Below are 25,925 nucleotides of genomic sequence, written 5' to 3' on the forward strand. Positions count from 1 at the left end.
GGGAATGGGATGGATTGGGAGTCTGGGATTAGTAGATGCAAACTATTACATTTAGGATGGATAAGCAATGGTACACTTTAGCATAGGTAACTATATCTGGTCTCCTGGGATACATCACTATGGAAGATAATATAAGAAAGGGAGTGTAGATAGATAGGTAGGTAGGTAGGTAGGTAGATAGGTAGATAGATAGATAGATAGATAGATAGATAGATAGATAGATAGATAGATAGATAGATAGATAGATGGATGACTGGTTCCCTTTGCTATAGAGCAGAAAATGGCACATTATAAATCAACTATACACCACTAAAACTTTAAAAATAATCTTTCTCCCAAAAGCTTGCAAATTGGGGTGGGGGTGTGTGAAAGTTTACTTCTCTTTGATCCAAATTAATCCCTCTGCAGTTTAGAGCTCCCACTATGACATTTCTCATGGTTTTGTAGAGAGCTTTGTATTTCTCTTTCTCCCTACCAGACATTAGCCTTTTGAATCCCATCTGATTGCTTTCCAAGTTTCCTGCCACCACTCCTGAGGACCTGAGTGAGACACACAGGGAGGGCTCTCTAGGCAAGTGCCTGCCTAGTTCTCCAAATGGTGATCCCCGTTGGGCCACCTTTCCTCCCTTTATGCTGGTGGTGGTCCAGGAAATCCTTCTGCTTTCTTTCTCCTAAGACCTCACCCTGGTCTTGGTCCTGGGATTTTCCCATTCTGAGTTTAAGGGGAGGAAGCATAAAGGATGCTTGTCATTTGTTTTGTCTATCCAACCTCCGAATGTCTTGCTTTGCTTAGGAAATCTTCAAAAAATGGGTGTCACAGGTGGCAAAGATCACTTCCACCTACAGAAGTGGGAAACACTAGACATGCTCTTGCCCAGCTCCAGGTGCAGCCAGGACATAGGATGTGTTCCAGGCTCTGCCAATCAGATCTGCCCCAGCAGTCATTGATTGGGAGCCAAGGACATAAGGGACAGAGTAATTTCCTCCCCGGAGCCTGTTCTGGATCATGTTGATGGACATTTCCCAGTTGCCTTGTCTCAAGTCTGATTTTCTAGTCTCTGTCAAGGGCAGACTCAGTAGAACTCCATGTGGCCCAAGGACGTGAGGGATGTCATTTAATGAGAGGGAGACAGCTTCTTCCCTGGCCTCTCACCTTCCTGGGGGAAGACTTGTCTCCAGAAATGGACAGCTCTGAGCTGGGGTCATGGCTATGATACATAAGAGAAAAAAATAGTGGAGGAGATAAGACATCCAAGAACAAGGATATTGGAGAGAAAACTAGGCATCATTTGCCTTAACCGGACCAATTTATGATTTTTGGTCCATGGCAGAAAACACTCTTCTTTCCTTTGTACAGCAACTTTATAATGCATCCTTGAGGACCCCACTTTGTCCTTGCACCTGTCAAACCTACTTTCTCCAGGGGGGGCAAAAAAGGAGGATAGTCTTCATCTCACTCAGGTTGAAGCATCTCTCCTTCTGGGGAGGGGTGGTGATGAGTGAGAGCCATAAGCCTAGAAAATAAGCTATGTGCTCCCTTTGCTGTAGTTGGGTCATTGTTTATTGTAACAAAATTTCTATGACCCCAGGACCACACTTCTAGGCGCAGGCATTTAAAACAGAGGAAATGTTTAGCCAGTTTCTACAATTGCAACCCAATATAATGGCAGCCAGTAGGTGATGCTAGAAAAGGAGTGTCAGTCCCCCTTCCAACCAGAATGATTCATCATTCCACCCCAGCTTATCTGCATCTGGGAATGGAAGTCTCAGAACGTAAGTGACAGTCTCCTTCTTTTCTTTAGCTTTGCACTTGACAACTCACCATAGCTTGACTGGCAAGAGGGGTTTGCCAGGTTGAGATGAGTCAGATTGGATAAAGCGGTTTTCTGGACTGCAAATAATTTGCCACACTCTGCCTGTTTTCTGTGTGACCTGTTCTCGTTGCCTGTGAAGAGACCATAGGCTGAAACTAGAAAATCCTTTTGTCTCCTAGGCAGCTTGGGGACTAGCCACCATATTTCTTAATTTAGTAAGGATAGTCCAGGAAGCCAAGAAAAGCCTAACTGTAAAATTCTTTTAAGCAAGAGAGCATCCTAAGTAGACTGGAAAGGAAGCTCATCCTTAAATGGTCTCCTATAATTGTCAAGTTCTAGCTTTGCTTGCCTCCTGAATCATACCCTCCCCTCCTTCCCAACCCTCCCCTGAGCTGTGCAGAATGATTGACTCTAAGCAGTGACTCTGGAGCCAAAGGGCGTGGGTTCAAACCCTAGCTTTAAAGGCCATGTGACCTCAGGCAAGTACCTACCCTCTCTCCACCTCACTTTCTTCATCTGTAAAATGGAATAATGACAGTACCTACTTCGCCAGGTTGCATATAAATGAGTTCATATATGTAAAGTGTTTGGAACAATGCCTGGCACATAGTAAACACTATATAAATGTTTGCAAATATCGTGCCCCATGATTCTGTGGCTTTGAATATGCTGTTCTCTCATCCTGGAGTGCAGTGCCTGCCCCCCACCCACCCACCTTACTATTGAATTCCAACTTGTTCTCCAAGATTCAGCTCAGCCAGTGCCTCCTCCAGCAAAGCACTCCTGGCAGCCAGTTCTGATGTAGGTTCCGTTGTCTTTGTTCCCAGTATCCTGCAGATGTATCCATCACAGCACTCAATGCACTGAGGTACCATCATTGGTTTACTTGTCCATCTTCTTCCAAAGTTATAAGCGCCTTGATCATAGAAAGATCTTATTGGGCTTGCATCCAGTTGTTAACTTAATCCTAGGACATAGAAGTCTCTTGTGTTGAATGAATGGATGAAACCATACTGAAATCCATGAAATTCATAGGTTTATTCACTTGCTCATTTACTTCTCATTCATTCAAGAAAACCTATTGAACTTCGGTGATGTACCAGGAGTTCTTTACAAGTACTTTTTTGATGATCTATCTGTAATTTCTGTATCCTTGCATTTAGCTAGGACAAAAAGAGAAAGTAGATTTTGACTATAGCTGCCCACAGTCTGACTTTACTAAGAGTAACTTTGAAGACCAAAAGTCTTCCTGATAACTGAGTTACTTCCTACAAATTCAAAGCTCTGTTTTAGACCAGAGACTTCACAGAGGGGCTCGGATACATCTGATTAGTAACTTGCAGCTGAAACAGACATTATAGAGAATGTTCTGCTAAAAGAATTACTTGAATCCTCTTTTGAATCAGTCATCACAATTTTTAAGTCTATTGATGCTACTTTCTTATGTATGTTTCCTCAACATGGATTCAAAGTGTTGCCAGTTCTATTGTGAGAAGAATACTTTTCTGCTGTGCTAAAGCCAGAGACCCTGGCATTTGTGTTATAACTCCACCTGCAGCCTGATGTCACTGACCCCCACATCTATTTTCCTTCCCTTCTTAGTAACATAGCTCCACTTTTGGTTAAGCACCCTGCTCCCCAGAATAAAACACTATTTCCCTGTGTCCCTTGTTGCTAAGTGTGGTCCATGTAACTGAATCCTGGTGTCTGAATCATGTGTGTGTTCATTTCCTATTGCAGCTACAACAAATTTAGTGGCTTAAAACCATACAAGTGTTATTATCTTATAGGGCTGGAGGTCAGAAGTCTTCAGTGGGTCTTACGGGAGTAAAAGAAGTGGCAGAACTCTGCTTCTGAGGCTCTAGGGGAGAATCTGTTTCACTGCCTTTTCCAGCTGCTAGAAATTGCCTGTATTCCTTTGCTTATGGTCCTTTCCTCTGTTTCAAAGCCAGCAGCTAACTAGTGCTCTCCCCACCCTACCCTACTCTCTCTTCCCCCACCCCCCATGCACTCCTTCAGACACACACACACACACACACACACACAAACACACTTCTTCTGTCATAATGCCTCCTCTTCCTGACACTCCTGACGCTCTCTTATAAAGATCCTTGGGATTACATTTGTCCCACCTGGATAATCCAGGATAATCTCTCCATCTTCAGGGTTCACAGTTCTGGGGGTTAGGACACAGACGTCTCTGGAGAGCTGTTATTCTGTGTAGTCACAATGTGTGAATAGAATATGACACTTCTGAAAAATGTGCTTAAAGGGAGGTGTCTCAACTGGGAAAGGTGCTATTTAGCTCTTCTGCTTTTCTTTCTTCCTCCTGCCTGAAGCTGGGATGTGATGGCTGGTGCTTTAGCAGTTATTTTGAACCCATGAGGTGACTTTGGGAATGGAAGCTGAGAGCATAAAGAGTGAAAGAGAAACATTAGAGGGTGGAAGAGAAATATTAAAGTGTGGATTCCTGAGGACCCCGTGAAGCCACCTCCACACTTCTTTTACCAAATATACTTCTATCTGGTTTAAGCCCCTATTATTTTATTTTTTGTTTGTTTGTCTTCCTGGAATGTGCAGCCGAATCTAATCCCAATCTCTCAAAACTGTACATGGCTGTTGTCTTAATAAACTCCACATCTGAGTCTCTCAAACTCCTATGCTCCCATGGGTGTGATATGACCATTACTGAAAAAATGTTTTAGTAAAATGGGCAGTGTTTTTATCCATGTTATTTGATCAGATATCAGCCTTTACTTCTGCCTGTAGGCTGAGCCAATACAAACTCAATATAATCTGGGCTTTTAACATTTTTCCAGAGCTTTGACCATATTCAACTGTAATACCACCTGGAGAATCAGGGTAGGCAGGAATGGGCTCCTGACATATCAAGTTCTGGTCCTGAATAACTTAAAATAGGGCATGGCTTGATGCCCTCTTCTTTAACATACATGTAAATAATCTGCCGTAGCAAATAGCGAGGTAACTTTCCACACTGAAGATCTGGCCTCTTTTACTATCAAGATTCAGAAGCAACCCCGAGACGTAACCAGCTCCAGCACAACGAGCATCTAGAAGAAAAAGCAGCACAGTTATGATGCCAAAATTCGAATCATTGATTTTGGCCCTCATACTTCAATCAGATGTTCATTGGACATCCCCAATGTGCCCTCTGCAGGGAGTCAGGGAGGCTGAGCTGAGGAGACAGGGTCTCTCTTTAAGGAGAGACCCCCCCCCCATGCCATGCACTAATAGAGAGACAAGCCAAGACATGAGAGCAGTAGACTTTGTTGTTTTGTTTTATTATTTCCAGGACCCCTCAGTTAAATTCTGTGATCACTGACAGCAGCCGTCCATCGCTGGCATTCCTCATCCAGCTCTCTCCTCATTCGTGGTGTAGGTCTTGAATACTCTTGATTAATTCTTGAAATATCTTTAATTATTCACTGCCTCAAGTCTAATCCACTTTGGAAGCTGCCAACACTTGGAGCACGGGCAATGATGAAGAAATGGGGCAGGAAGGAAGATACTCCTGATGGATTTTACATTCTCTTTCCTTTTCCTAGTTATGGAGATGCTCCATTTGAAACATTCTCCACACACTCTCCGAACAAAAGCCAGCTTCTCTTGGTGCACCTGGAGTTGACGGGTATGAAGTGAGGCTTGTACATTAGAAAGAAGACATTCCACCCCAGAGTCTCTAACTCGAGAGGGATCTGGAGCTCAACGTCACTCCCAGGCTGTGTTCACCCAGTGATGCTCAGTCACAGGCAGCTCCAGGCTCCAGCATCACATAAAATGCTTCCAGGGAATTTAGTGATGGGAGTGAAGCAAGTTTAAACCTGTTATAAATCAGAAGAGAACACAGACGAGAACTTGGCTGTCTCTTTGGGGTGGGCAGAGCTGTCAGGTGCTGTAAGTGGAGGTCAGGGTCGATTTTTCCCTGAACTGCAGTGTGAGCAGGAAAGGGAGGTGGCGCTGAGGGTAGGTTCCAGGTGAGCCTGGCGGACGGTCTAGAGCTTGAGCCCACCTTTCTTGCTGTCTCCCGAGGAAGGGGAACAGATGATAGGATACGTCACAGAAGAGAGGAGCCTGGCATTCAGGGTGGCAGAAGGCACTCCAGAGTGAGGAAGGGCAGCCCCAGGTCCCCTGCAGGCTTCGTCGTTGCCCAGGGCTGGGTTCCAACCTTCTCCTCCAGTGACTCACCAGCCTTGCTGCTTGAGGTACCTTCCTCCACACCGGTGACTCCCCAGTACTATCTCCAGCCTGCTCTCTCCCTGAAAATCCGGATTCAGGTGTCCAGTGGTGGACTCAGCACTTCCACTTGGACGGCTGCATATCCCTCCAGCTCAGGCAAAACAGCCAATAATGAACTCAGGTTTCCTCCCTGCCCTGCTTCCCCATCTCCTGTAGAGTGAGCTCCACCCACATCCAGTTAGTCAAGGCAGAAACCCAGACAGAAGCCAAGCCTGTCCACCAGAGCAGGCCAGGGGCCCTGCCTCCAAGACAGACCTGGAACCCATCTCACTGCCACCACGGAGCCCAGCCAGCATTAGATTTCATCTCTAACCCACTCAAAGCGGCTGCTGGCTGGTCTTCTGCTTCTCCTCCTGTCCCTTTGCAGTCCCTTCTCCACCCAGCAGCCCAAGTGATCATTTAAAAGCAACACCTGACTCCACATATTAGTGACCTCATATGATATTTGTCTTTCTCTGTCTGCCTCTCTTCATTTAGTAGGATGATCTCTGGGTCCACCGATGTTGCTGAAAATGGCATCAGCTCATTCTTTTTCAGTCATTCTTTTTTATAGCTGAGTAATATGCCATTTTAATAGTGTATAAATACATATATTCATATTCCAATAGTATATATACTATTCCAATAGTGGTAATAGAGATACTGAGATAGTAATACTATGTTAATATTATATATATCTTATGTATATATTACATGTGTATGTGTGTGTGTGTGTGTGTGTAAAACATCCTTATCCAATCCTCTGTTGATGGACACAAAGAACCTACTCACAAAACAAACAGACTCAAAGATTCTGAAACCAAATGTATGGTTACCAGAGAGGAAACGTTGCAGGGGAGGGATAAATTGGGAGGTTGGGATTGACACACTCACTACCATATAAAATAGATCACTAACAGGGACCTACTGTATAGCACAGGGAAATCTACTCAGTACTGTGTAATAACCCATATGGGAAAAGTATCTGAGAAGGAATGGATATATGTATATGTAATAAACTCATTCACTTGCTGTACACCTGAAACTAACACATTATAAGGCAACCACACTCCAATATAATTTTTACAAAATTGAATTAAATTTAAAAAATAAAAACACACCCGAGGACCCTCCCCTACTCCAGCCCTCCAGAGGCTGCTGGGAGGCGGGTCCCTCCCGCTTCCATCTTACCCCCAGTCACCTTCGCCCTCCTTCTGCAGGTTCTCACCTCTCTGCTCTTCCTCCAAATACCCCCCTAATCCTTCCTGCTGCTTAGGCCTCTGTGTAGATGTCACCTCGCTCACCTCCCAATCTTCACAGCCCCCAGTTACCCTCTCCCCATCACCCTATGCTATTTTCATTATCATGCTATTTTTTTCTTACCCAGATGCCCTAAGAATAAAAGGGGTTAGGGATTTTAGGAGGAAGGAGTGGGCCAGGGAAGGCAGGCATGTGGCTTGACGGCCACCTGCTCCCCAATGGCCTGTGCCCCCATTCCTTACTGATGACTTGTTTTCCAAGGCCCTTGCCAGCCTTCAGCAGGGTTGAGGACACACAGGGCTCTGACCAGCTCCTGTCACTTCTACCACTGCTTCTGTTTGTGGTCGTGACCATCTACCCCCCAGACAGCCCAGTTCTTGGCTCCCAGGACTTGAGGCTGCCGTTGGGGGTGGGGTCAAGGGGGAAGGATCCTTGGAAGCAAATGGCAGCAGGTCGCAGAGAAGCCCAAGGCAATGACCCTTCCCTGAAAGACGGCAGGGAGGGGCAACAATGGTGGCGTCCAGAACTTGAGCCCCTCTGGGGTTGGGGGGCCTCTCTGTAGGCACCTGAGCAGGGGTCCAGCATGGTAACCAGCAGCAGAAGCATAGGGCTGCAGGCTGACCAAGCCACCCATCACCTCCTGAGGCTGACTGCAGAAAGGGATCATAGCACCGCCAGCAGTGGCCCTGAGCCCAGGTTGAGGGAGGGATGGGGAAAGGCCATCGTCCTGGCTCCAGGAAAGCATGAGCTCATCCCCAGGCTGCTCCGACACCATCTTCCTGTAGCTCAAGCCTGGTTCTTTTCCTTGTTCCTGCTGGACCCTCAGCCCCTGGGGTCTGGCTCAGTGCTTTGCACGTAGGTGATGCCAGAGCATGCTGTGACTTCTGCCCTTCTAGGATGCTCTTTCTTTCCACCTTGGCCTGGACATAAATGTCAGATGATATCTAGCGCCATTGGGGTGGTTGCCTTGAGCAGCTCTCTTAGAGTCCTTGGCTCTACATTCAATACTCTCCTCTTCAATCTTTTCTTTTTCTTTTTTTTTTTTTTCATGACCTTACCTTAGAATATGGCGGTTCCTTGGTTAGGTGTCAAATCAGAGCGGTAGCTGCAGACCTACGCCACAGCCACAACAAACCCAGATCCTTAACCCACCAAGTGAGGCCAGGAATTGAACCCACATCCTCATGGACACTATGTCAGGTTCTTTACCTCCTGAGCCACCATAGGCACTCCATTCTCTTCAGTCTTTTCTCACGATTTCTCACTGATCCTAAGCACCCCCTTCCCTGTGAACTGTCTCCTGATGCTGGGTTGGCTAGAATTACATTCTTTGTGGCCCATAGCAACCCACAGATGGTCCAGTCCAGCCCTTGTAGCCTGCGAGTGGGCTTTTTTATTTAAGGACAAAGCCATCTTATTTATCATTCCAAATAAATGAATGAAATTGGTCCACTCAGTAGTAAGAACAACAGTAACAGTAATAATAAAGTCAACACATGCTGACCACTGACTCTGCACTGAAGGACACGGGGCTGAGCTGCTTACAGGAATTATCCCCGTGCCCACCCTCTCAGACTGTGCTTTTATCGTGTCTTAGAGAAGCTGAAGCTTAGAAGAAATAAGGCACATCCCCCAAGGTCGCAGAGCTGGTAGGAAGGTCACACAGCACCGATTCGGGGGCAGGCTGCCTGCCTGGCCACTCCTGTGGGAGACTCAGCTGCAGCTGGGAGGGAGAAGAAGAGATCACGGGGTTGCTTGGGCTTCTTCTGATGTTTTGCCTCAGGAATTAAACTGGGAGTCAATCCTCTGCTGATAGAGAAAGCCCCGGACAAGTTTTTGAAGGGATGGGCGCTTTTATCGGAAAGAAACAGAGAAGCTTGACAGAGCAAAGCTAGGACCAGCTCTGCAATGTCTAGTCCTGGTCCACGAGGCCTGCAGCACAGGCCTGGGGGGGGGGGGGAGCCTGGAGAAAGGCCTGACTTCCACCTGAGGCTCTCTGCCCAGGAGATCAGCTCTAAGCCAGACGCCACTCCGCGCAGAGGGAGGTGTGCCTCCGTGAGTGGAAAGAAACCAGACTAACCCATCGAGCAGCATCCCGGCTGGTACCCGGGACTACTGAGTGTCTAACTCCCCTTCCTCACTCATACACTCAGAACACAGTCTGAGGTAGATTCCGTGAGTGACCCATTCTGCACATCGGTCAACCACGTCTCAGGCTGCTTGAGTAACCCTTCCAAAGCAATGAACTAGCAAGTTGCAGAGCCAGGAGTTGAACCCAGGTCTGTCTGAGTACAGACACCAAGAGTGTCCCACCAAGCCAGAGCTCCGGGGCTCTGCGGCTGACACGAGGACAACACCTATCAAGTCTTGGCCCAAGCACCTGTGTGGCCCAGGCTCTGCTTGGAACCTGGGCTGCTCACACTCCCCGCCGTGCAGACCCTGCCCACCCCAAGCTGGTGGCAGGGATCCAGCGCGCTTTCCAGACTTAGGCCTTAAAGCATGCTCTCAGAGCATCAGCATTATTCCCTGACAGTGGGTTAGACGGATCCGATTCCAAGTGATGTGACTGCAGCCTGCAGATCTGGGCATCATAAAAGCTACGTCTCTTGCTCCCCTCCAGAAAGCCTTAGCCCCTCGGGTTAATTTAAATATAAATGTTCACAAACTGCATTTTGGGTTCACATTTGCACAAATGAGATGCCCATTAGACAACATTGGAAGGCAGTGAAACCCCTGACACCTCCCAGCCATGGGTCCCCTCCAGGCCTCCAGGAAAGGCTCGGCAGCCTTCAAAACATGTACAAGGCTCTGCTGAACACCTGGCATTAGCTCATGTCTTTCTCGAAGCCGCAGATCTGCTCATTCGTCTTTTACCGCTGCCTTCAGATTGAGTGGAAGGCCGTCATGGTGGCAGCCACCCTCAGGACACAGAGGCAACACCCACGGTGACCAAGATCTTCTGCCGGCAGCGAGGCCCCCCAGCGAGGCCGCATTCAGCCTTCCCTTTAATAAGCTGATTGTGGAGCTAAAGCCCGGGTGTGCTCCTCCTCGCCCTGGACGCTTTTGATTGACAAAACTAATCTCTCCTCCACCCCCACGTCTGCTGCCGCCCGCATCCTCTTGCAAATCATGTACTCGGCGGCTGACAATTGGATAGAAGACTTGGGATTCGGACGCGGGAGGGTTATGAGGTTATGAATCAATCGTGGGGGCCTGGATGTGATAACAAACCCGGGGAACCCATTTCAGACACCGAGCCACAACCCTCAGAGCCTCCGGTTGATTTATGAGTTGGTAATAACCTCGCCTGGTCCCCTGCCCCCTATTATTTTTCATAATGCATGGGGAAGCAGGGAAGCATAGTCTGAGCAGGGGTGGGGCTGGCGGGAGAAGGCCCACCAGGGGTTCCTGTCCTCCTCTGCTGGCTGTCATTCCTGCTGTGTGGGCTATGGGTCGCCGAGGGGCGCAGTTGCCACGTGCCCATGAAGGCCAGCCGGCCCATGTGCCTGGCCCAGAAGAAGAACCCAGGGAGGCGGTCCCCGTGGGCCCTGCTTTAGGTCTGGATAAGGTGGTGATGCTTGGGTATCACCAGGTTCAAATTCATAGTCTGTGTGTCTAGATTTAATTGCTCCAACCCGTTCAAGTCAGACTGACACAAAAGCCTCCTGTTCAAAAGGGAGAACCGTGCTGCATCAAAGCCGGTTACAGGCAGCGTGAACTCTGCAGCCTGGGAGCTAGCGGGGGCCAGGGGCAGAGACAGGCAAGAGGGAGGAGGGGGACCGTGTCTTTCAGCCCCAAGAAGAGAGTTGAAGACCCCACCTTTCTTTCCCGCCACTCACTATCCTCTTCAGGCGACAGCCAGCGTTGAATGAGAAGGAGGAAGCAGTTCACAATGCTGCCCAATGGGGTTGGGGGGGCTCTGTTTGACTTTTTGTTTCATTTTTTATTAAAGGACAGTTGATTTGCAATATTGTGTTAGTGTCAGGTAAACAGCAAAGTGATTTGATTATACGTATATGTATATACATAGCTGTATTATTTTTTAAAAATTCTTTCCCCTTATAATTTGTTACAAGATATTGAATATAGTTCCCTGTGCTATTCAGTACATCCATGTTGTTTATCTCTTTGCCTAATGATTTTTTTTTAAGCATTTGTTTGTTGAGATTTCTTTTTATAAGAAGAGATGTGGTTTTTGAAAGAAAATGTCAATGGATGAAAATGTCAATGGATGAAACTTTCCACCTTGGTTGCAAAATGCCCAACCAAGGTTGGTGCTGGTCTGTGATGAAGTTTCCATGGGCCACATTTATATGCATATATATACAAATATATGTGTAAAAATTTCTTAAATTATATATATATATATATAATTTTTCTCAATTTTTATATATGTTGCTTTTTTAGAGCCGCACCCATGGCATATGGAAGTTCCCAGGCTCGGGGTCGAATCAGAGCTGCAGCTGCCAGCCTACACCACAGCCACAGCAATGCAGGATCCGAGCCGCGTCTGTGATCTACACCACAGCTCACGGAAACGCTGGATCCTTGACCCACAGAGGGAGGCCAGGGATTGAACCCACATCCTCATGGACCTAGTCGGGTTCATTAACTGCTGAGCCATGCAGGGAACTCTGAGAAAAATATTTTAAATGTAAAGAATATGTGCCTATGAGTAGCCATGTATTGTATAATGCCCATTTGAATGTAACTATTGATCAATGAGCGTTTATTAACCCCCAGCTTTATGCCAGTTCTTTGCTTGGTGCCAGAGATAAAACAGTATAACAGAGCCTTGCTCTCTCAGACCTTGGGTTATGGGTTGAATTTTGCCATCTGCCAAATGTATATGTTGTAATCGAACCTCCAGTGCTTCAGACTGGGACCTTGTTTGGGCGCAAGTTTGTTGAACATGTAATGAGTTAAGGTGAACTAGTTTAGGGCAGGCCCTGATCCAACCTGACCCATGTCCTTGTGAAAAAGAGAAGGTGGACACAGAGGCACGCATGCGGGGAGGACGCCCCGCGAAGGTGAAGGCGGAGGTCAGGTGACGCTCCTGCTGGACAAGGAACACCGAGGGCTGCCAGCAAAGCACCAGAAGTGTGTGTGTGTGTTGGGGGGGCTGGAACAGCTTCTCCCCACAGCCCTCAGATGAACCAACCCTGTCCACACCTGGACCTTGGACTTCCCATCTCCAGAACTGGGAGATGGCAAATTTCTGTGGTTGAAGTGGCTCAGTTAGTGGTACTTTGTTAAACTGTCCTGGGAAACTCACCCAGAAGGGGAGGCAGACGTAGACCAAATCATCACGTGGTGGACATCTAGTTCCAAACCGAGGTAAGTGCCCCGAAGGAAGGAAGGTCCTCACTTCTCGGAAAATGTCTTCCGGAGGAGCAAGGCCACAAAAGCTGCCAGGCCAGGAGGTCGTACCCCTCTGTGAGGCCCCGTCAGCCTCCTTAAATTTGCCTGCAGCAAAGCCCTCTTTTTTTTTTTTTTTTTTGGCCATGCTTTTAGCACACGAAAGTTCCCAGGCCAGGAATCAAACCCACACCACAGCAGCAACCCAAGCCACTGCAGTGACATTGCTGGATCCTTAACTGGCTGAGCCGCACGGGAACTCCTGTACCTCCCTCTTTTGTCTCTCCTTCTGTCCAACAAACTATCCATCCATAAATCCCTTCCTAAAAGCATCAGAAGACCTGAGATTCTCTAAGACCTGAAATGAAAAGGCGGCAAATAGTAACTCCCAGTTCCTGCTGCTTCTCCGAGCCACGCCGATGATTAGTGGGACACGTGGCTCTAACCTGGGTATAAAAGACAGACTCTCTGTGGCTCACATGTGTTATGCTTATTACATACCGGCACTGCACTGGCGCTGCACATACAGCATCCCCTTTAACCCCAGAGCCTAAGCCGCAGGGCCTTCTTATTGTTGTCCTCCTTTTCGGATGAGGAAATGAGGGCACAGGGCAGGTAGGTGACCTCGTATTAAAGAGGCCATTTCAGCAAAAACAAGGGCCAGGCGTTTGGAGAGGGCGTTGCATACATGATCCTGTTTTCTGCTGGAAGGAGGCAGGGTTTCCCCCAGGTGACCCGTGAAGATGGAGATTGGGGTGGGTGGAGGTTAAGGGGTCAGCCCAAGGTCACATGATGTGTGAATGACATACCGTGAGTTGAACCCAGGTCAGCCTGACTTCGTAAACCATGTGCTTTGTTGTTTCACCTGCTTGCTTGGTAAGCAAGAGTCCATCGCCGTTTTCCTTGGAAAAAGTCGAGCCTATTGACTAAACACTATCTCTCAAAAATGCCACTAGACTTTTTAATCACACTGTTTCCCCGCCTGTATTCCTCTGTCTTACTGCCAGCTGGTCATTGTGTCCACCTCCACAAAGCCCAGCTTAATATTTTTCTGTGAGCTAACTATTGCACGTCTTACTGTTTTTTATAACTCAGACCTAAGAGGAAGATCTAAAACTGCAAAAACTGCCCTACTTTGAGTGTCCTTCAATTCATATGCAAAATGTATTTACACCATAGTGTTTTTATAAGAGTCATTCCAAAGCTTGGGATAGAGAAAGTGCTTGATAGGAGAGTTCCTGCCGTGGCTCGGCAGAAACGAATCAGACTAGTATCCATGAGGACGCAGGTTCGATCCCTGGCTTTGTCCAGTGGGTTGAGGATCTGGTGTTGCCATGGAGCTGTGGTGTAGGTCGCAGAGGCAGCTTGGATCTGGCGTTGCTGTGGCTGTGGTGTAGGCTGGCAGCTACAGCTCCGATTCGACCCCTAGCCTGGGAACCTCCATATGCCGCGAGTGCGGCCCTAAAAAGACCAAAAAAAAAAAAGAAAGAAACAGAAGGATGTTCAATAAATTATTAGCTCAATAGCTAACAGTAATTATTATTATCACCAAATCAGTGTCTCTGCTTCAGGAAAGAAGTTGAGTACAGAAAATAACTTTTCCAATTATGCTTCTGTCTCCCAACTTGGAAAGTCGCTCAGAGGGCAGAATGGCATAGTGGAAATAATATTTGACGTGAGATGGGCTCTGTTAGGTACTCATATGTGACTGGGGGCCTCTCTGGGCCTCATCTTGAAAGTGGGTACAATAGTTACTGTATTTTACATAATTATTGTCAAGATGATGTGTAGACAACAGGGTTCGTTGTCCAGCTCAGCCTAGTGCACAGTGGGCACTTGGGAATGTCATCCTTCTTGATGGGCATTGGCCTGCATGAAGCACCTACATGCGTGATGAGGTGGCACCAAGCTACCCTCTCCACACGCAGGTGCAGCTGAGACCTTGGCAGGCATGTGAAAACCCAGTGGAGGATGGAGTCAAAGCCTGGCCTGAGGGGCACTGGGAGCTCACTCACAACAGGAACCACCTTGTCTTTGATTGGTCTCCTGAAACAGTTTTCTCAAATCAAAGTGTCTTTTCCCCAGTGGTGAGGACTGATGAGTAAGTTATCAGTTGCTTCAGTACTGGGATATATAAGCTATCAAGTTGCAGGTAACTTGAAATTTGCAGGTGACTGGAACCAGTCTTTTCTCAGTGTGCGTTATCTAATTTGGGCTCAGTTTGATTCAAAGCTGTGGAGAAAATGAACGAAGTGTTTCATACTAGGACCTGCTCGGGTTCTGGCTTATTTCGAAAGAAGTTCCAAGTATCCCTAATTCTTTAAGAGAGCTTAAAACACCTCAAGCCCAGAAAAGACCACTTTTTTTTGTCCTCACCTGCTGCCTGCAGAAATTCCAAGGGCAGGGAGCAAACCCATGCCACAGTAGTGATCCAAGCCAGAACAATGACCATGCCAGACCCTTAACCTGCTAGACCTTCAGGGAGGTTTTATAGTAAAGATCTCTCCCAAACCAGAAAGAGAACTCCTTAAAATCTTGGAAGATCTTGGCATTTCCATTGTGGCTCCTCGGGTTAAGAATCCATGAGAATCCATGAGGATCCATGAGGATGTGGGTTCACTCCTTGACCTCACTTGGCAGGTTAAGGATCTAGCATTGCCACAAGCTGCAGTGTATGTCACAGATGTGGCTCGGACCCACGTTGCTGTGGCTGTGGCAAAAGAAAATCTTGGAAGGTCTCCCCTGCTTACTCAAATCCAGTTTATATTGATCTAGAGTTAGCACAGCCTGGGGAGTTAGCAGGAAGAGGTCACTGAGTCTCACTCGAGACTTACCGAGTAAATAAGCAAGCAGACCTGAGGGAGGGGTGCCAGGTGTCCCTATCGTCCAGCCCCTCTAGAGTCTATAGAAGGCCACTCTGAGGCTCAGGACCAGCCAGATGGCCAGAGAGAGTGACTGGTTTGAGGCTCATGAGGAAGACTCCTGCTGGCTACACGGCCTCGCCGTTTGTCCGCAGCCCCGTCCTCTCCTCTCTCTAGTCTCAGAGGCCAATTCTTCCCTCTGCTCTTTAACACATAAAGCCTTTTTCCTAATGCAAAAGTAATATGTTAATGTTCCACGAACACCACGTGATAAGGAGATGTAAAGAATAGACATGTCCCGGAGTTCCGGTCATGGCTCAGCAGAAATGAATCTGACTAGTATCCATGAGGACGCAGTTTCAATCCCTGGCCTTCTCAGTGGGTTAAGGATCCGGCGTTGCCGTGAGCTGTGGTGTAGGTCAAAGATTCGGCTGAGATCTGGCATCGCTGTGGCTGTGGCCTGGGCTGGCAGCTGCAGCTCCACTTCGATCCCTAGCCTGGGAACCTCCATATGCCACAAGTTCAGCCCTAAAAAAGCAAAAAAAAAAAAAAAAGAAAGAAAGCTAGAAAGAAAGAATAGACATGTCCCATAATTTGACTTTCCCCTCTCAAGATAACCTAAAGTTAACTGTTTAACTATACTTCCAGACCTCTCTCCATATCTGTCTATATCTATAATATAAAAATAATAGAATACAAATGTAAATATGTGTTTTCGATTATAACAATGTCATTATATAGTATTCGCTGTTCTCAATGTGCTTTTTCACTTAATACGAAGGTGTTTAATAAATATTTATTGGGTGGGTGAGCCATAATTTATGTACTGCATATCCAAGTTGTGTCCAAATACCCTTCCAGTACACACAATTATGTACACATATGTGATATATCAAAATACAGGCACACAACACATATAGAAACATAAAGCACACCTGCATATGATAAATATATACTTACATGTGCTAACAATCCACGCAGGTTGTGAAGAAGTGTTTCAGGTGCCCTCTGGTGTAGTTCATGGATATCTCTGGAATATATGTTGATAAATTAGCCTCAGAAAGAAAACTCTCAGCCCAATGTTTTAGGATCTTTGGGAATAAAGTATGGCTGTCCTGCCCTTGTTCCTAATGTTTTTCTATTGGCTTTAAGTCCTTGGCAGGCAAGGCGGCTTGGCAAAGATAAGAACCAGACTCCAATAGCAGGAACAAAAGGCAACAGTCAGTTTTAGATAGGACAGAAAAATAATCTGCTACACATTCATATTAGAATAAGAAGGAAAGAATGAGTGGGAGAAGGAAGAAAGGAAAAGAATAAGAAAGAATAAGAAGGAAAGAATGAATGAGAGAAGGAAGAAAGGAAAGAGAAAAGAGAGGATGAAAACGCTTTCTCCTGTTGGTGATTTGGACTGTACTGCCCTGATTCTAGAGTGGAATCATTGGCGATCTCTTAAAGGGCATCATATTATGCCAGATTTCCCCTCCTCACCTGTTCCTGGAGGTGAACATGCAGTGGTTCACTGCCTGCCACGCTGGAGGCCAGCCCCTCCTGAGTTAGTCTGAGGAAGCCTAAAATACCGCAGGCCCACGGACACGAGACCGTCCGCAGCCCCGTGCATCCTTGTGTGTGCTCGAATCCACCAAGCAGTGCCCACGCACATCAGGGGTGGCAGCGGGGTGGCTGTGCTACAGACTGAGGGCAGTGGCCCAGGATGGCCAGGGGCGGCAGCTCAGCCCCCCTGGGGCTGGAGGACAATCACACAAGTCCCCAGATGAGACAGTGACTGTCATGGTGGCTGCACCAATGACAAGAAACCCAGGTCTGTGGTCCCCACAGTGCTAGGGGAGAAGGCAAGGGGTTTTTGTGACTTTCCTTTCTTTACCAAAAAAAAAAAAAAAGTGCTTACATGTGATCCTTCAGCTCTGTGAATGCAAACCGGAACCTGCTGGACTGGGGAGAACAATCGGGCCGGACATGAGTACAGAAATCCAAAGGGGAGTAGAAACCCAGACAACAGTGCCACAGGCTGGGGTGGGATGGAGGGGGGGAGCGGATATGATAGCAAGGAAGGAGTTTCAATGTGAATGAATACTAATTAGTGACATGGATATTAATGATGACAGTAATTAACAGGGGAAAGGAAGGGCTGTCATTGTCCCAGGGTGAGTAATCAATCTTGGCAGGTGATAAATAATGGTTCAGCAAGCTCAGCAGAAAGATAATCCTCCTGCCCCGGGGAGAGCTGTTGCTGATGCTGGAAACCTCTCCGTTTCTAGGCAACCCACAAAAAAAAAGGACTATTTTTCTTTTGAGGGAAAAACAGGTTAGAGTCTCTCCCCCCACCCCAACCCCCAACGTGGGATTACAGTTCTTATTTGATTTCTGCTTTGTTCTTCATTTCCTAGGACAAATGTTGAACTTGTATAATTTGGAGGAAGTGGACACACACACACTCTCTCTCTCTCTCTTTTCTCTCAAAGAACATGAATGAATAGTAGTGTTTTTGATCCAAAGTTTAGTTCACAGATGCCATCCAGGTGCAGGAGTGGAGAAACGCTTAGCAATCTTGCTTTTGAGGTTGCAATGCAGGGATTTTGCAGGGCCATGTCCATGGGGGCTTGTCCTGGAGGAAGCTCTGGAACAGTAGGAGAGTCTACTGTGCAGGCAGGGTTCATACACCTTCTGGAGAGCCGGTGATAAGCAAAATGTCTGGGCACGCAGGTCTGTGCTGGCCTCACTTCTGTCCCCCGGTTAATTTCCAAGCAACTTTCCTTCCGGGAAAAGGGCAGTCATTCGTTCCACCCCTCTGCTGGCTCCCCATCTCAGGAGTCAGCTGGGAGTACATCTGGGAGAGCTGCTGGCAGACTCCGCCCCTCACACCAAACCCCAAACCATGTCTAGAAATGTTGCCCTTTGCAGATTGTTTTCCATCTAACATTCCAGCCTGAGGTGACAAAGCCACCTTCAAAGATCCGCCCCGGTTTAAAAAGAGATTTGGGGGTGACAAAGGGAGGTTGCCCAGAAGTTCAGATCCTTCCAGAAAACTGGCCTCCTCTACTCCCACGTGAACTATGCTGCCTTAAGAACTTTGGTTCCAGGTGCCAGGTTTTCGAAGAGAGGCAAAGGGAAGCAAATATATTCAGAGAAACGTGACCAAAATGGTGAGGGACTCCAGATCATGTCATGAGAAGACATGGATGAGGGATCCAGGCAGGTTTCACCTGGAGGTGAAAACTCGAGGATGACGTGGATAATACATTGGGTGGACTGTCCAGATATCTGAAGGACTGTCTCACAGCCTAAGTTCATTTTTCTACCATCAGGGGACGAAACTTAGACCAAAGAGAGGAGGTCAAAGAAGGGTAAATTTCTGTTCAGAGAAATCAAAGATGATTTAACTGAGATAGGCTGGCTAGCAGGCAGTTTGTGAGTTCCAAGGCACTAGGGTTTTTCTAAATGGAATTATAGCAGTTCTCATCCAGGGTGTTATGAATGGGGCTCATGCGTGGGCTTGGAATAGAGAAGCTTTAAAAGTCTCTTCTGATTCTTCTGATTTTACGTTAGTTAAGGTAATAAAAACAGATAACTCTCAAATGTCTGGGGCTCAATATGGCAAAGTTTATTTTTCAATCAGGACAGAGCCCAAAATAGGCATCAATTTTCACATTTGTTCAAAACTCCAGGCTCATTCCACACTGTGGCTCTACCCTCCCCTAGGCCCTTGGAGTTCTTCCCATTCAGCCAGCTGATGGGGATGAAAGGATCTGGGGTATGGAGGGTCACATAGGAGTTTTATGATCGGGTCTGGAAATGGCATATGGCATTTCCACCCACATACCATCATCAGAACTTAGGCCACACCCCACTGCAGAAGAGTCTAGAAATGTAATCTACCTGTGGCCCAGGGGATAGAAGACAGCAGTTCTAGTGAACATAGAGAAGTTTCTCCCAAGACACAGGGCCTCATTTATTCAGGATGGGCCCAGGTCAGGAGAAGAGTGTTTTCAGGAACCTGTGAAGACATCTGTATTGGGCAGGTCTTGTTAGTAAGGAGAAGGAGCTAAAAGAGGCCTCCTCTCTCCAGAAATGGTCCGGGGGGCAGGAATGATGAAAATTCCTAGCCTGTCATCAAACTATGTATCTTCTCAGCATATCCCCTACAGAATCACTCTAGAAATGTGGACATAAAATCAGAAGTGGATTTGGGGAGGAAAGAATGGGATTATGACTATGGAAGCATATTAATGGATGGAAAGGGTTGGTTAGGATGGAAAAGCATCAAGTCTACCTAGCTCTTCATGTGTGTGTTAATTGGAAGTAGGAGCCTCTAGGGTAAACATATTTCTTCTGGCCCAAAGTTAAATACCCATGAGGTCTTCAGCTGAAATTACTTTATCATTGCAGGTACTGACATTGTGCAGTGGCTTATGAAGAACCTTTCCATCGAGGACCCAGGTACTTGACCCTTGACCCTTGACCCTGACTTTACCCCCATGATATCAGTGAACAACCCATCACCAAGTCCCCAGCCAGATTCTCCTACCCTCCTGAGAAGTGGGCTGATAAACGTGAGTTCCAAGATGTGGAATCACTCTATTCACAAAAAGAATTAATGTCCTTTCTCCGCGAATTGCTATCTTTAAATTCAAATCACCCTTGGAGGAAACGAGCAACTATTCAGAATGCCAAAGAGCCCAATACGATAATGTGTGAAATGAAATGGACTCTGGTTGGCTACAGCAATTAAAGATAAGTTGTAGCACTGTCACCGAACAGCCTTCTAGGGCCAGCTCTTAAAATTACATTGCCCGAGCCACAATTAAGAGGTTTAATTATTTGCTAAGACTCCTGTTCTCTGCTTCTGCAAGAAGTGAAGGAATGATTTTTTCTCAACTTTCCTGGCGCATTTCAATTAGGAAAACCTCACCAGAAAAACAACAACAAGCCCTGGCCAGTATACCAATTTCCAAATCTGTCCTCCAAACCAGCAAATAAGCAGTAACATTTATTTTCTCAGCGTAATTAGAAAACGAAGGGTTCCAGAAAAAAAAAAAAAAAACATGAAAATTCTGGATAAGTAAAGCTTATGATCCATACGTTGTTGGTGAATACTTTTCTGAATTTCTTATACACTCTCCATTTTGACGGAGTATTCTTGATGCCGGCAGGTCCTATTTATAAACATCCATTAATGTATCTGGGTGTTCTTGGGGATTAGACCTATCTGCCTTGAAAGAAATGGCCTTCGATTGCTATGCTTTTTAAAGATTTTGTTCAAGTGCCCATTCTAGGTGTCTGACCTGCAGCCGTGATTCCTTCAGCTGTGGTCCGGGGTCAGTACATCAGCTCAGGAGTTCCTGTCTTTTAATCAGATGCTCCTAATATACTATTGACTATGAAATAAAACAATTTACATAGGGTTTCATTAAATATAGTTGCCAGAAGTCTGGTAGGTCATTAATGGAAGTGACACTAGCCTTTCTCACCATCATGATCAATGGCCCCTCTCCTGACTAGTGAAAATTCTTAATGCTAGTTAAGTTCTTAATCCACAAGGGAAAACTATAACTACTAATCCTTTTAAGGAAAAAACCTGAATCAGCTCTCTTCCGAGCTTGCCTTATGCAGTTTGGACTTCCGATCGACCCCTTGTGAAAACTGGACTGAATACGTATCTACCAGTTTAGTGACGTGTATTTAGAGCCACCCTTCTTCTTGGTGGTCTTTTGTTTTCCGAGGGCTCTCTTTTCTTAGCCCTTCTGAATTAATCATTGGATTTCTGACAAGTATTTTGTTACTGTCATTCATGGTGGAAGGAGAGCAGAGACAGAGAACCCCAAACCACCTCGTGGGGGAACAGGCTTTGAAAGTTTTCTGGCCCCAGTATGAGAAGCTTATTGAAAGGTCCCAAATGATAACAGAGCTTCTCACCTCTGAAGCTCTGTTATACTTCAATCCCTTGCGAGGACACCAAGGTGTTGGAACCCAGTGGGGCTTCTGAGAAGTGGTTGAGTAGGAGGAATTGAGAACAGTTTACCAGTGGAAATGAGGCAAACCAAGGCCCTGGGAAGTCGGGGATCCAGCGTCTACCCCACCTCCCTTTTTCCTTCCCATCTGCTGCATCTCTAAGAAAAGGCCTTTTTAAGAATGAGATGAGACTTCTAGCTCCTCAATTGGTGACACGAAAGTCCCCTTCTTCCTGGATTTTGTTCTTCCTTCCCTGGAGAAGGGAGCAGCTGCAGGAGATAAAACTTCCCTTTTCTGCTGGACCCATGGTGCTTGAAGCATGTAGACCTAAAAAAGCAGCCTGGTCTCAATGAAGCAAGTAAAATACAACTGCATTCATTCTGATTCCACCAGTCACAAGTGTATGCTCCTTCCAAAGGAGAGAAGCATGTTTGCAATATGCAAAACGCCTGCATTATATACAACCTCTTGAAGGTTGCAGCACTGTCACTAAACACCAGCTCTTAAAATTACATTGCCTGGTCCACAATTAAGGGTTTAATGATTTGCTAAGACTCTTTTTTTGGGGGGGGAGGGGGGGCCTCCCTGCAGCCTATGGAGTTCCCAGACCAGGGATAATATCCCAGCTGTAGAAGTGACTTTATGCCGTATCTGCGGCAATGCCAGGTTGGAGATTGAACCTGCGTCCTAGCACTGCAGAGTCACCACCAATCCCATTGCACCACAGTAGGGAGCTCCTGTTTGCTAAGACTATTAAAAAGTTTGCACATAGCACCAGAACAAGTCACTTTTAAAAACTCAGAGCTACAAGGAGATCCTGCTGAATAGCATTGAGAACTTTGTCTAGATACTCATGTTGCAACAGAAGAAAGGGTGGGGGAAAAAATGTAATTGTAATGAATACATGTAAGGATAACCTGACCCCCTTGCTGTACAGTGGGGAAAAAAAAAAAAAAAAAAACTCAGAGCTAATGAAGAATTCTTAGAGACTCCCTGAGCGTGTCAATAATTTCTACATCCCGAAAAAAATAATTTTTATCAGTAAGAGTACTTTTATACTTGTGAAAGATTATGATGCATGGTAGAACCATTTAAGTTTCTTTTTTCTTATCTCTTATCAGAATAAATATTAATTCTCAGCTATGTGAATCTATTTATGGCTAGTGCTAAAGTAGCAAAAGAACAGGTTGATTGTGGCAAAAATATAAATATTTCTATTAGGTTGGCCTGCCTATGCCACTGCCCACTGTGCTGCCCTTCCTCAAATTCTTTTTTTTTTAATTTATTTCATCACAATCCAATTTCCTCAAATTCTTTAAGAATGTGAGGTTTCCCTCTATGTCCATAAGAATAAGCCTTCCTCATTGCTGGGACTCTCATGTCAAGAAATGTAATCTGAGTCCAGAGATTCTATAGGCTGCATGCTCTTTGCTGGGAGTGACTTAAAAAAAAAAAAGGATGAAACTAAAAATATAAATCAGGGCTTACCCTGCACCGGACACTGCTAACCATGTTACGTGAAGCATCTCACTTAATAAGTGCAGGTTTATCTACACCAAAGCCCATGGTCTTAACAGCGAAGCTGGGCTTTCTTCTAGAAGTTTTGGGTGGGGGTTACACAATGTCAGACTCTCAGAGCTGGGATCCAGAGGCGTCACAGACATAGGTGGCCCTTCCTACCTGTTGACATCTCCCCCCAGCCCAGTGCAGTCCTACCATCAGGCATCAACCCATCAATCAACCAGCCAATCATACAGTTATGGGGGTGATGACAGATGACTTCCGGTTGCCTTTCTGCCCAACCCCCGCCCCACCCATGGCTGACATTTCAGCTAAGTAGCCCTGCATTCTGACAGCTTCCTAATTACTTCTCTCTCTTCTGCCTTGTCCCTGCAGTTGAAGCAATACACTTGGGTAGCCTTATAGCTGCCCAGGGCTACGTCTTTCCGATCTCAGATCATGTTCTCACCTTGAAGGATGATGGCACCTTTTATCGTTTCCAGGTAGGCCTGCAGCTTCTCCTCCTGAAGAAACTTCTCTTCTCATCATCAACTGATCTCAGATTAGAACTACCTAAAAAACTGACAGTATTTAAGAGAGAAGCCCTTACCTCCCACCAGCACCAGGAAAACCAAGCAAACTTTGGGCTATTTTTTTTGCCCCACCCACATGCTTTTTACTAAAAAGCCCTCATGGAGAGCCTACTGTTCATTAGGTGCTTTACACATTATCTTCCCTTCTATTCTGAAGAACAAACTTTGGGGGAATAAATATCACCCATTTTACAGTTGGGAAGACTGAGGCCCTGGGAGAATTAATGGGGCATTTAGTAAATTAGGAGACAGCCTTGATTTGAACCTAGGTCAGCCTGTGAGCAAAGTCCTTGATCTTTCTACTGTATCGCGCTGCCTTCCTGGTGTGAAATCTCTATTCACTACCTGCTAACACTTCCCAACCATCTCCCACTCCTCTTCTCAGACCCTGTCCTACCAGGAATTGAAGCAGAGGATTAGGGTTACATCAAGGTCTAACCCAAAGGGTTTGAAAGTGGAGTTCTTCAAACAGGGTCGTAGAATGTCTAAGTCTGCTCAGCTGCCATAACAAAATGCCACAGACTGGGGAGCGGGGGGGCTTACCCAGCAGAAATGCATTCCTCCCAGTTCTGGGGGTTGGAAGTCTAAGACTGAGTTTCCAGAGGGGTCCAGTTTGTGGTGAGAGCTTTCACTCTGGCTCTCAGATGGTCAGTTCTCGCTGTCTCCTCGCATGGTGGACAGAGAGAGAGGGGTGGGTTGCTAGCTCACTGGTGTTTTGTCTTAGGGACACTAATCCTGTCTCATTGCAGCCCCACCCTTGTGATCTCATTTCACCCTAATCACTTCCTTCCTCCACATACAGTCACCCAGAGGTTAGGGCTTCACATAGAAAATTGGGGTAGAGGACACCATTCACAGGGATAAAGGAACGTGGGGCTCGCGCCTCTATAAACTCTACTTGTCTGACTTCTGCATTAAACTTCTGTTGTCTTGGGATAAGACGTATTTGCCCTGTAAGCTTCTCATTTTTGCATTTATTTGGCTCACCTTGGATTCCATTTCACCTCGGATTAAAATGTTGATTAGCCTCCACTGCATTAAGGACAGAGGAGAGTTAAGGTGTGGTGTCAGCATGAAGGTGATGAGGACAGAGCCTGTCATAGGGAGGGGTCCTCACTGGGTGCAGGGGAGGACAAGTGCTGGGGTCTTGAGTCCTGACACCTGTTGCTCTTTTGTAGGCCCCGTACTTCTGGCCTTCGAACTGCTGGGAGCCTGAAAACACCGACTATGGTGAGCCGTGAAGCCATGACCCACACTTAGTGTTATTCCTGGGGATGCAGAAAACAAATGCTTGCTGTCTAGGTGACGTGTTACATGGGGAGGAGGGTCTTTGCCCTGCTTAGCCTTCTCATACTGTTGATGTGTAATTAAGGTTCTCCTTCCGTATAATGATAAAAAGCAGAGCACACTGAAAGAGGCAGCCGTTGGAAGGGAATAAGGGAAGGAAAGAAAAGTTCGATTGAGTGTGGCCAATATGCCCATTCTGTGGGACCATGAAGGACTAGGACAGTGGTGATTGACCACTCCTTCCTGGGAGGGGGTTTCAGGGATGGCTGGATCAAGGGGCCATATCCTCTGGCCCTTTCTAGTCTCACAGACTTGTTAGGATATTAATAACTCAGTGATGTTTTTGATAATTGGAAGTTAGGGGAAAAGAGTAACAGACAATGGAGGGGTATACAAGTTACCCTACCCAGAAAAACAAAGAGTAGCAATGCTGGGAGCTGGGAAAGCAGGGAGTTACTTCTGTCCTGGCAAGGGACAGGGATCCCTTAGATTCTTGCCATATGTTCTCCATGAAGACCGATACATCTATATGTCAGTCTTCTAAAGTTGTATTATCCCTATACTTCAGGTCATGCTGAGGCCAGAGAGGCCACATCCTCACACCTATCATGCTATATTCTACTTGTATGGATGCTTGGTCAATTGTAAGCGCCCTAAGGACAGGGCTGGTCCACCTCATTCATTCTCTAATCTTCCAGTGCCTAGTGCATGCCTGAGGCATGGTTGACACTCAGGAAATATTTGCTGATGGTTCTGGTTCTTTTTTTTTTTCCCATGTTTTAAAGTTGTATTGAAGTTGATTTACAATGTTATGATAAGTTCTGCTGTACAACAGAGGATTCAGTTATACACATGCACATATCCATTCTTAGATTCTTTTCCATATAGGTTATCACAGAATAGCGGGTAGAGTTCCCTGTGCTATACAGCAGGTTCCCATTGGCCAATCATTCCATGTACCGCAGTGTGCATATGCCAATCTCAAATCCCTCTGGTTCTTTATTAAAGGTGATGCATAGATACTCAGTAGAGGAAGCAGAATTTGAACT

The 25,925-nt window shown here is 46.3% G+C and overlaps 1 protein-coding gene across 11 annotated transcripts in view; it reads left to right on the forward strand.

Moving 5' to 3' along the window:
• RGS6 (regulator of G protein signaling 6) overlaps window positions 1–25,925 on the forward strand; it is a 564,829-nt gene that overhangs the window by 441,628 nt on the left and 97,276 nt on the right. For all 11 annotated transcript variants that reach the window (XM_021099946.1, XM_021099952.1, XM_021099945.1 and 8 more), the window contains 3 exons: window positions 19,934–19,984; window positions 23,393–23,499; window positions 24,768–24,819. In XM_021099946.1, the coding sequence (XP_020955605.1) occupies window positions 19,934–19,984; window positions 23,393–23,499; window positions 24,768–24,819 (210 nt within the window). The remainder of the gene's footprint in view (window positions 1–19,933; window positions 19,985–23,392; window positions 23,500–24,767; window positions 24,820–25,925) is intronic.

This window comes from Sus scrofa, chromosome 7 (assembly GCF_000003025.6).
Source record: "Sus scrofa isolate TJ Tabasco breed Duroc chromosome 7, Sscrofa11.1, whole genome shotgun sequence".
In the NCBI taxonomy this organism is placed as follows: Eukaryota; Metazoa; Chordata; class Mammalia; order Artiodactyla; family Suidae; genus Sus; species Sus scrofa.